The following is a 12,519-nucleotide window of genomic DNA, read 5'->3' as shown; positions in this document are numbered from 1 at the left end:
GTAGTGGTTAAGGTAAATGACTGGGACAGGCAAGGTTGGGGGTTTGAATCCCAGTGTAGCCACAATAAGATCTGCACAGGATAAGAGCATCTGCCAAATGCCAATAATGTAATGCAATAATCACCTGGGTGCTCTGAGTTCATCCAAATGTAGAGGACGTGCTCTTTCTCCCAGTAGAGGGTGGGATTTCAAATGAATTGCTTTCAGAAGGGTATTTTGTATAAAACAGTGTTTCACACACTCTTGTACCACAACATCACAAACATCACACACATTCTCATTCCACTACAGAAATGACCCCTCCACCCAACAGCTCTCAGTGGTGGGTATTTTGGGCTGTGGGGGTGAAACTCAGATTTGCATGTGCAGGAGGTGCAGGCTGGTTCTGCTGTCCCTCAGTGGGACTGACTCAATCTCAGAATAGAGCAGCACTGTGGCCAGGTGTCTGGGCCGTCCCCAGGGGGTTAGTGTGAGCTGAGCACACATCCTGCTGTACAGAACTGCTCTGAGCACGCTGCACACATCACTGCTCCTCTCAGCAGGCCTCCAGAGCTGGGACTGCCCCTCCTCAACTGATTCCAGATCAGTTCTTTCACACATAGTCTCTTATCACCTCCATCTATAGCACTATAAACTGATTCCAGATCAGTTATTTCACACAGTCTCTTATCACCTCCGTCTAGGCTTAATGTTCTATAATAATTTTATTTGGACAAAGCAATACATGTACCTAGATCATATAGTCTTGTCAAAGAAAAGAATACTCAGGTTGCATTTCTGTGTGGTTTCTCCATTCAAATGATCTCTTTGTCAATTTACTTCAAGCTATCTATCATTATCATCTCATATACATTTTTGGGTGTTTTGTATAAATATGTTCAGTGGCAAGAATATAATTATGATTTAATCAGAGAAAGGGCAGCCCAAAAACCACAGGATCATCAGAAGCACAAACATCTATTTTATAAAAAAAAGCCAGAGACAGAGTAGTTCTTCAAAGAGTCTTTATTATGTCAATGATATTGATCTAACAGCTAATGTCAAAACCACACAATCACAAATAAGAATGCATATTTGTTGAAGAGCACAAGCAGAGCACATGTCAGATATTAGCACTGAAAGCTCAGGCTGGGGGAAGGATTCACACACAGGCTCAGCTCAGTGTGACAGCAGTAAGGAGCAGAGAGGCTGAGGGCAGAACAGGGTAAAAACAGTGTGACCAGAGTGTGTGAGCTGGGCCTCCACCCGGCCTACTAAGAACAGTGGGCTCTCCTCAGTGTCTGAGGGGGGGCAGACAGGGAGCCCTTTGTGGCCTCACAGGTCAGTGACCCTGCCTTCACCCAGTCGTTCTCACTGAGAGTCAGGGAGCTGCTCCAGCTGTACAGGCCGTCCTTCCCCAGGACCCCCACACTCCCGGCCACGCCCGAGCTCCTACTGGTACCGTCCACTTTCCAGCGCAGAGTCCAGTCTGAGGGGAAGCCCTTGTTGGCCAGACACACCAGTGTGGCCTTTCCCTGCTTCAGCTCTACACTGGAGGGGGGCAGGACTGTGAGGGTGGGAACTGTGTCACCTGGGAGACACAGAGAGACGTGAGGTCAGAGAGTGGACACACCCCCAAGTGTCAATCATTCTGTCCTTACAATGAGACATGACTCAGACACAGAGAATGTCGGGTGTTACTCATAGGCAGTGGCTGAAGATCATTTATCCTGATTTGCTTCATCTTGTACAGCATAAAGCACATTGACATGTTTTAAGGTTCTGTCTACTTGGATTCCATTATTACCAGAACCTGTGACTGCACTTTACAATGAAAAATTCATCACCACAACAAAACTGTTTTGTAGTAGCTACAGTTGCATTTTGCTTTTGCAGCTCAAACTGTCATATATCGTATTGCTATATCCTTATAATTCATACTTTGATTACAAAATAACTTCATAGATAATGGTATTATGCTCTGAAAACCTACAGAATAACGTTAACGACAACAATATAATGAAAAATGTTTTCAAATGATTAACCAATTCAGCAAAAATGTTCAGTACATTGACATTTCTCTTTTTATTCGTGTCGAGTAGCTACGGAACGTTATGGCACGAGCCTGGGACTACAGAACAGAAATGTGTCATCTAATAGACGTGTTATTCATTCACCAAAATTAAAAAATAAAGTCGAATATGAAGAAACGATCCTATTTTATTAAAGTATGTAAAATAAAGAACTCTTTGTCTTTGGCATTTTATTAGAATTCAAAATTGTCCGGTTATGATTGATAGGCTAGGCTATATCATGACTTATCGAATTCATTAATGTGGCTGCACTTCAAACTGCTACAGAGCCGCTTTGATTCCACCGAATGAACCAATGCTATGTATTTATTACCGGACGGAATAAAGTTCATTCACCACTGTATTCTAAACATCAATGCGATAGCTAAAAACACTGTTTGAATCAAGTGGGTAGTTTAAATTGCCAAGCTTATTCAAATAATCTTGTTTTTTGTTCACTCACGCATCATAATGACAACATTTTAATGTCCAACATCTGACGTCGGAAACTTGCAGTATATTAAAAAATACAGCAAAAATATCGATGAAAGATATTACTTAGGCTATTTCCAATTGACAGTTTTGTTCCGCCACCGAAAATGAACCCGAGTGAACAGACTCATTCACCAGCCGTACAAAATCCTCTTGCTCAAAAGACACTGCCGTCCTATGCCTTTTCAAGTGCATTCTAACTTCACATCTTATTTGATTTTATGCATCATACGCAAATGTATTCAACTCTACTGAGCGTTTCTTTGGCAAGATTAAAAATAATTTAAAATCAATTACTAATCTGACAAGGATTCCTGTTATTTAACCATCGGGAGAATTATTCATTTTGATTCACGAAATCTAACATCGTAAAATGAAATTATATTAAAAAAGAAAGCACAAACATCGATATGGATATATCTGAAAGAGAAATTACTTACGTCCAACTGACAGTTTTGTTCCGCCACCGAAAGTCCACCACAGTGATACAGACTCATTCACCAGCCGTACAAAAACCTCTTGCTCAAGAGACACTTCCGTCCCATGCCTTTTTCATTCTGACTTCACGCAGATTTTAAATCAACCATTCATAATGTGTAACAGCATACCCGAAGCTTTTTATGTAGCCATATCCTACACAAATGTATCCTACTCTCTTGAGCTTGTCAAATTCATGTTTTTGTTCTGTCCAGCTCACCGACTGACTCGGCTTTAATACGATATAATGTAAAATATACAATGCTAGCAATTCGCAAAAACTTTCTGCAAAATTAATTTAATTAAAATATATACACTTGCGGAAAATCTTGAAAGGTCTTATTGAGTAGAAACTTACTGCCGATTTCAAGTTTGGTCCCGCCACTGAAAGTCCACCACAGTGATTGGGTATGATTAGCTGGCTGTACAAAAACCTGCCTGTTGTACAGATAGTTGATCCGACCGACTGTGTAGTGTTCGTAAGTCCCCTACTGGAGAATTTTGAAACGACCGTTACGATGCCATTCTGAAAGCTGATCAGCAAGTGGGTACAGGTTTCTCCACATTCATTTAATTAAATTTTTCCTAATTTGAATCATTCATATTAAACATATTTAAACTCACATTCTGTGTAAAATTCACATAGATCCAGAATAAATGATAAGTGACGTAATTGTGACAGGGGTAGTAGGGTGCTTCACCTCCTCTTTGGACACCCCAGAGACATACAGCAGCATGGACAGCCACAATGATAATTATTCATTCATAATTAGCTTCAACTTAATTTTGAAGACAGTTATAAACGGGATGAAACCAGCAACTAAGGCCACACAAAGCACTTTCCAATGAATGCGTCTCATTCGCTCATTTCCACATGCACTCACAGCCCAAAAGTGAAAGGTTGCCATGCAATGCGCAAACGAGCATGTTGGGAGCAATTAGGGGTAAATTTGAACACTTCTACACACCCAGGGCAGGGGATCAAACCGGCAACTCTCCAACTGCCAGATGACCGGTCAACCTTCTGAGCTAATGTTTCCCCACATACAGTTTTGGCCTTCAAATATAATTTGTTAACCCTGACTGGAGAAAATGAGGAAAAGGATGGCATGGGTTATAAAAGCCTGGAAAAGACAGCAAAGGAACGGTTATCTTTCATGAAATTACACAGCAATAAAATGGTTAATTTGTTTCTTTTTACAGTCAGCCCAGTTTTCAAATTGTGAAATTAAGGATCCTATTTCATTTCAATATTTGGTATTCAATGAGAAACATATTGTAAAACCCCACGCTAACCCAACAACGGAATTTAGCGGGGGCTGAAGGTATCAGCATGCTTGTCCTTCTGGTGTTGCTGAAAGAATACTAATAGGGTTAAAAATTAGTGGCCCCTATGCGGAGAGTCTAGATGAGCCAATAAATAAACCACAATACAAAGACAGTAGTACCACTCTGCCTTCTGCTCATTACTGGTCCGGGCTGACCAAGAATCTCCACAATAGGGCCAATACATTCACCTTCGTTTATCTGACTCCATTTTAGAATAATAATTTAGATTAGTTATCCACATTAGGTAGATTTCTTATTGATAATTTTGACTTGATCGCTATAGGAATCCTGTACTGAGAAGAATTCGCTGAACAATCCTCTGCTGGTACCACCGCATCTCACATCGTGCGTTATGTGCACGTCTCACAAACTGACTAGCTATCTGTAGTCATCAGAGGTCGCAGGAATAGCTACTCTCGGGTATATCTGTTTACAGCCTAGCGACCCAAGCAGACCAACTAGCTACGGCTGTGCTTGACATGAATGAACTACCACGCGGAGGAGAGGGATTTACCATCATAGGTCTACGGGTGTTATACGCCGTGATACATTAAGCGTAAATATTCATCCTCCCTAGACCAGTTTGAGGGGGTAAGCCAAGCATTCCCTGTATAACATTGAGTGTCAGGAAGCGAAACCACACAGATCAAGTTTTAACAATTTATTTTACCAGGCAGGTTACATACGTAATTACACACTAGTTCCAAATACAATATAAAAGTATTAGAAAGGAAACCAAATTATGGAGTCTTAAAAGTCATAACTGGTAATAAAAGCTACATACGGGAGTCTGGCTACAGACACCCTCTACATAGAAATGACATGCACGGTGTGCAACGGGAGTCTGATTGCATCCTCCCAGATTGCTTAATCCAAAATCTGGCCTTTGATGTTAACCCTAAAAATGGGTCACCCATCTGGAATTTGGAGCCACACCTCCCCAGGAAACGCAGGGGGGTTGAGGCACATGGCTTTCACTGGGGCAGAGCTCCACACAGTTTCTCCCTGGTTCCTGGTTGGTTATGATGTCCAGGGTTTGCTGTTGCAGAAATTAAACCATTGCACCAGTCGCACTGAAACAATCCGAATAATACCAAACATGAATATTATCTAAACTGACTTTGTCATGAAACATCCAGTGCTGTACACATCATTTAGTGACTGAGCAAGAGGGAGATCTGAGAGGGAGGGAGTAAGGAAGGGGGGGGTCGAAGGGAATAATGGGCCCAACAGGCCGTGCCCTCTGAAACCTTCCCGTGCCGTAAAGGATGTTGCCCCCTGTCGTAACAAGTTTTACGGCTGGAGGCCTGAGTAAACCCTGGGACAAGAGAGCTTCTCAAGAAAACAGATGCCTGAGTCTTCCCCCACAGGCTCCTGCCTGTATGGGTGCGGAGACGGTGGGGGTTAATGGTGTATGCTCCTGGGGTTAAATTACTTTACAGCCACATATTGCCACAGAACCAGAAGAAGCCAGCAAGCTGACCAGCGCCATGAGGTGACAATGCCAGATTTGAATCATTTCCGCCTTACAATATCTTTCACCCAAAAGTGTCACAGAGCAGAATACTGGAACCACACCCAGACTGAGAAACTGAGAGAAAGAGGGATCTTAATTCATCAGGTCGGACAGGTACAGTCAAAAAACAGGAACAGCACTTAGTGATCAGACAGGCAAGGGTCAAAACCAGAAGTCAGTCCGATGGGGCAGGCAGGGGCAGGGAAGGATCTTGGAGGAGGAGAGGAGGCTAAGGATAGGACAGGATGGGAAGCAGGAACACAGGAGTAGGTAAGCAGGCAGGGAACCAGAGCAGGAGTGGGCAGGTAACCGGAACAGGAGCGGGCAGGCAGGTAACAGGGAATGAGCCGCAAGATCTCAGACCTCAAACTCAAAGGCAAGGCACAAGACAATCTGGCAAGGGATGAAGAAAACAGACAGGCTAAAATACAAGACTAACAAGGAAACAATGTTCCTGACTGATGCCCTTGACTTTCTAAGCTCCCATAAAAGACTGTCATGAGAATACACAAAATTTAAATGTATTCAATACATACACTCAGCTTGTTAATGCAAATATTTAATCAGCCAATCCTGTGGCAGCAACTACATGCATAAAAGCATGCAGACATGGTCAAATGTCCGAATGGGAAAGAAATGTGATGGAAGGGACTGTGGGATGATTGTTGGTGCCAGGCAAAGTGGTTTGAGTATCTCAGAAACTGCTGATCTCCTGGAATGTTCATGCATAACAGTCTCTAGAGTTTTCAGAAAATGGTGTGAAACATAATATGTGACTGACAGGTTTTTCTTGTTGCGGAGACGTGTTCTGTTAGATTGATTGGTTAAACAATAAATAGTCTACTCTTGGTTTTAGCCTTGGGTTTTGTCTATGAAGACTGCATTTGTGTTAGAAAAGATAACCCAACAATCAACCATTCAAAGAGAGCAGCAATATAGAGGCTATATCACAAGATGCAAACCATTCATCATTAGTAAGAATCGGAAAAGCGACTTACAAGTGCATAGGTTCTACCACAAGTCAAAGCATCACATCCATAACTAGGAAAATACACATGGAATGCTGTTCTAAACATATAGTCGTCATCAAAAGTGCAATATTATTATTATTATTATTATTTATTTATTTTATTTTTTTATCGGGGGGTTAGACAAGGATAGGGATATCAGAAAGGAGGGGCGGGGGAAATCAGGAGGGAGGACTAAGGTAGAGTTTGAAAAGGTGTGTTTTTAGTTTGTGTCGAAATAAGGGGAGGGATTCTGCTGTCCTGACAGTGGTAGGCAAGTCATTCCACCACTGAGGAATCAGAACGGAAAACAGGCGTGAACGTGCAGCTCGACCGGCAGGTGCACGTAGAGCGGGAACCATAAGGCGACCAGAGCCGGCAGACCGGAGTGGTCTAGCTGGGGAGTAGGGAGTGATCAAGGATTGTATGTAAGGTGGGGCAGTTCCCTTAGCAGCCTGAAATGCCAACACTAGGGCCTTGAAACGGATGCGTGCGGCAATAGGAAGCCAGTGGAGGCCAATGAGAAGCGGGGTGACATGAGCCAACCTGGGCTGACTGGTGATCAGGCGGGCTGCAGCATTCTGGACCAGCTGGAGGGGCTTGATGGCACACGCTGGGAGACCGGCTAGGAGGGAGTTGCAGTAATCCAGGCTGGAAATGACAAGCGCCTGGACTAGGAGCTGGGTGGCTTTCTCCGTCAGGAGATGACGGATACGGCGTATATTATACAGAAAGAACCTGCAGGTTCTGGCAGTGGAGGATACTTGTGGAGCTAGGGTGAGGCAGTTATCAAGAGTCACCCCAAGATTCTTTGCCGTACAGGAGGAAGAAACTACAAAGCCCTCAACAGTCAGTGAGAGGTCGATTGACGGAGAGGACTTAGCAGGGATGTAGAGAAGCTCAGTTTTGGCAAGTTTAGCTTCAGGTGGTGGGAAGTCATCCATGCAGAGATATCAGCCAAGCAGGCAGAGATCTGTGTGGTGACTTGGGTGTCGGGGGGGGGGGGGAAGGAAATAAAGAGTTGGGTGTCATCAGCGTAAGAATGATAAGAAAAGCCATGGGAAGAGATAACAGAACCAAGAGATATGGTGTATAGCGAGAAGAAGAGAGGCCCAAGAACTGAGCCCTGCGGGACAGTGTGTAGGGGGTGAGGGTCAGAGACTGAGCCCCTCCAAGTCACCTGGTAGGAGCGACCAGAGAGGTAGGAGGAAAACCAAGCGAGTGCAGACCCTGTGACACCCATCCCAGACAGCGATGAGAGCAAAATCTCATGGTTGACTGTATCGAAGGCGGCCGAGGAAGATGAGGACAGAGGAGAGGGATTTGGCTTTAGCAGAGTGGATTGCCTCAGTGACCGCGAGCAGGGCGGTCTCAGTGGATTGGCCACTCTTGAAGCCAGACTGGTTGGGGTCATGGAGATTGTTCTGGAGAAGATAAGTGGACAGTTGGGAGCAGACCGCCCGTTCCAGAGTTTTAGCGAGAAAGGGAAGAAGAGAGACAGGCCGGTAGTTGTTCAGGGCAGAGGGGTTTTTTGAGCAGGGGAGTGACTCTGGCCCTCTTCAGGGAAGAGAGCATGGTACCGGAAGAGAGGGAGGTGTTGATTAGAGAGGAGAGAAAAGGGAGAATGTCATTGGATATAGATTGTAGGAGGGGAGAGGGGATGGGGTCAAGAGGACAGGTGGTCGGGCGGTGGGATGTAAGGAGTTTCAATGTGTCGGCGTCAGAGAGGGGAGAAAAGGAGGCTAGGGAGTTGGGGAAGGTAGGAGGGTCAGCAGGGGGAGAGGGTTGTGAGAAGGAATTGCGAATGACATCAACCTTCTTTTCAAAGAAGGAGATGAAGTCATCAGGTGTGAGTGATGAGGGGGGTGGGGGGGGCAGAAGAGAGGTGAAGGTTGAAAACAGTTTGCGGGGATTAGAGGCGGCCGTGTTAATTTGAGTGAAAGAAGGAAGATTTAGCTAGAGAGACAGAGGAATGGAAAGATGATAAGAGGGCATGGAAGGAAGCTATATCACTGGGGAGACAGGACCTTTTCCATTTTCTCTCCGCTGCCCGCAGTTCGGTTCGGACAGCTCGTAGAGCATCAGAAAGCCAAGGACTGGGGGGGAGGCCCGAGCTAGTTTGGTGGTGAGGGGACACAGAGAGTCAAAGGAAGATGAGAGGGAGGACATGAGAGTTGTAGCAGCATCATCGGGAGACAGTCGAGAGAAAGAGTCCGCGGATGGTAGGGAGGAGAGGATTGTAAATGTGAGCGTGGAGGAAGACAGGTGACGTAGGTTCCACCGGCAGGTGACAGTGGATGGTGGGAGAGATGGATGGGTGTTAGAGGAGAGTGGAAGGGAAAAAGAGATGAAGGAGTGGTCAGATACAGTGGTGTGAAAAAGTGTTTGCCCCCTTCCTGATTTCTTATTTTTTTGTTTGTCACACTCAAATGTTTCAGATCATCAAACAAATTTAAATATTAGTCAAAGACAACACAAGTAAACACAAAATGCAGTTTTTAAATGAAGGTTTTTATTATTAAGGGAGAAAAAATCCTAACCACCATGGCCCTGTGTGAAAAAGTGATTGCCCCCTAAACCTAATAACTGGTTGGGCCACCCTTAGCAGCAACAACTGCAATCAAGCGTTTGCGATAACTTGCAGTGAGTCTCTTACAGCGCTGTGGAGGAATTTTGGCCCATTCATCTTTGCAGAATTCTTGTAATTCAGCCACATTGGAGGGTTTTCGAGCATGAACCGCCTTTTTAAGGTCATGCCACAGCATCTCAATAGGATTCAGGTCAGGACTTTGACTAGGCAACTCCAAAGTCTTCATTTTGTTTTTCTTCAGCCATTCAGAGGTGGACTTGCTGGTGTGTTTTGGATCATTGTCCTGCTGCAGAACCCAAGTTCGTTTCAGCTTGAGGTCACGAACAGATGGCCGGACATTCTCCTTCAGGATTTTTTGGTAGACAGCAGAATTCATGGTTCTATTTATCACAGCAAGTTTTCCAGGTCCTGAAGCAGCAAAACAGCCCCAGACCATCACACTACCACCACTATATTTTACTGTTGGTATGATGTTCTTGGGGATCATCAAGATGTTTTCTGGCAAAATTGAGACAAGCCTTAATGTTCTTTTTGCTCAGCAGTGGTTTTCGTCTTGGAACTCTGCCATGCAGGCCATTTTTGCCCAGTCTCTTTCTTATGGTGGAGTCATGAACACTGACCTTAACTGAGGCAAGTGAGGCCTGCAGTTCTTTGGATGTTGTTGTGGGGTCTTTTGTGACCTCTTGGATGAGTCGTCGCTGCGCTCTTAGGGTAATTTTGGTTGGCCGGCCACTCCTGGGAAGGTTCACCACTGTTCCATGTTTTCGCGATTTGTGGATAATGGCTCACACTGTGGTTCGCTGGAGTCCTAAAGCTTTAGAAATGGCTTTATAACCTTTTCCAGACTGATAGATCTCAATTACTTTCTTTCTCATTTGTTCCTGAATTTCTTTAGATCTCAGCATGATGTCTGGCTTTTGAGGATCATTTGGTCTACTTCACTTTGTCAGGCAGGTCCTAGTTAAGTGATTTCTTGATTGAGAACATGTTTTAACAGGTGGGGCAATCACTTTTTCACACAGGGCCATGTAGGTTTGGATTTTTTTTTCTCCCTGAATAATAAAAACCTTCATTTAAAAACTGCATTTTGTGTTTACTTGTGTTGTCTTTGACTACTATTTAAATTTGTTTGATGATCTGAAACATTTAAGTGTGACAAACATGCGAAAAAATAAAATAAATAAATTTAAAAAAATAAAAAAATAAATCAGGAAAGGGGCAAACACTTTTTCACACCACTGTGGAGTGGTGCTACAGAGAGGTTGGTTGTTGTGCAGCTCCTTGTGAAGATGAGGTCAAGAAGGTTGCCTGCTTTGTGAGTGGGAGGGGAAAGAGTGAGGGTAAGGTCAAAAGAAGAAAGGAGGGAGAGAAAGGTAGACTGGGTGGACTCTGAGTTGAGGTTGAAGTCACCCAGGAGGATCAGGGGGGTGTCATTGACTGGTGAGGAGCTAAGGAGGATGTCCATCTTATCCAAGAAGCTCCCCAGAGGACCCTGGGGGCGATAAACAACAATAATAAACAGTTTGCACGGCAAAGTAACAGAAACCGCATGAAATTCAAAAGAGGAGAAGGAGAGGGATGAGGAGAAGACACTAGATCTCCATGAGGATGAGATTAGGAGACCTGTGCCCCCTGCTCTGCCAGAGGTTCTGGGTGTGTGGGAAAAAGAGAAGGCAAAGGAAAGGGCAGCTGGGATGGCTGTGTTCTCTGGTGAGAGCCACGTTTCGGTGAAAGCAAGAAAGTCAAGGTTGAGGTGGGAGGCATAGGCAGATATGAAGTCTGCTTTCTGGACGGTGGACTGGCAGTTCCAGAGGCCACCAGCCACACAGAGATCAATACCAGTGGATCTGGGAGGGAAGATGAGGTTTGAGATATACTGCCCATGTTGGCGGGAAGCGAACCTCCTACCTGACTGGGACTTGGGGAGAGGAGAGAGGACAGGGATGGGAAGGAAACACATGGAGGGAACTAGGGAGGACAAGAGGAATCCTACGCAGTGAAGTGAGGGCAGGCAGCAAAAACAAAATCAAACATCACGCTCTCAGACAGCCTCGATGGACACCCGTAGATAGACAACCTCGACTTTGTACACCTGCGACTTCATACGCCGAGGCAAGTAGCCAAGGCTGCCGCACCCAGCTGCTGCTGGTGCGCTACACAACGGCTTAAATAACTAGCTGATACTGAATACAGAAAATGCTACCAACCCACTGGAGAACATTGAAGTGAGTTCAGGTGTGCCAGTAATTATACCCTGAACAGGGTGCAAACTATTGGCTCCTCCTATAACAAAAGCGGTGGCCTGCCAGCCAGTGAAGACAATAGCCTAACTCAATAGGCTAGCTCACCTGAGAGAAACAAACACCTAACCCAGTTTCACTGGAATCTAAATAAACACCACTTGTATTAGCTAACAAACAAACAAACAAATACACAGCAGAACACTACATTGACAACTAAACTGAATTAGAAACAGCAAACAAACAAATTATACTTAACTAATCCAGGAGAAAATGCTACCAACCCACTGCAGAACACTAATGCACACCAGCCTCGACCGCGCCTTAAATTCTCCCTGCTCATTATGGAAAAAGGGCTGCAGCTGAGTTAGTACTTTTCCATACTGTGCACTCACGTGTGCTGTCCGGGGTCCTGGACTGCAGGTAGAGGTGTCTCTCTCCATGGTGCTGATCTCCCCATCAGCTCTCTAGGGAAATACACTCTGTCGCACACCTCTCCCAATGTGTAACTGTTGCGTAGTTGCGTGGTGCAGGTCTTCCGGGGGTTTTCCACCCACATGGCGCAACATGCAGGAGCAGGGGCGCCACAACCTCCTGAGGAAGAAAATTGAGAGGAAAAAAACAAACAACAAACTACAACTGAAAGAGGCTGTAGTAAAAGCCTGGGAAAGCATCACAAAACCAAATTGCAAGCAAGGGATATTCTACCAAGTGCCAATGTTTTTGTATGTAAATTATTTACATTTTGGATTGGATGGATTGCAAATACAAAGAAATTGGCATGACTGTTCTGATACCTTTGGAGGGGACTGTGTAT

The 12,519-nt window shown here is 44.7% G+C and overlaps 1 gene segment (V, D, J or C); it reads right to left on the bottom strand.

The window, feature by feature from the left end:
- Window positions 1–1,081: 1,081 nt before the first annotated feature.
- LOC133114162 (Ig kappa-b4 chain C region-like) lies at window positions 1,082–12,261 on the bottom strand. The segment is given in 3 exon segments: window positions 1,082–1,570; window positions 2,984–3,090; window positions 12,182–12,261. Coding segments are annotated over 3 exon segments (504 nt in total).
- Window positions 12,262–12,519: the final 258 nt, after the last annotated feature.

The sequence above is a fragment of the Conger conger genome, chromosome 16 (genome assembly GCF_963514075.1).
Source record: "Conger conger chromosome 16, fConCon1.1, whole genome shotgun sequence".
NCBI lineage: Eukaryota > Metazoa > Chordata > Actinopteri > Anguilliformes > Congridae > Conger > Conger conger.
The sequence above is the reverse complement of the archived record's forward strand: the minus strand, read 5'-3'. Positions and strand labels throughout refer to the sequence as shown.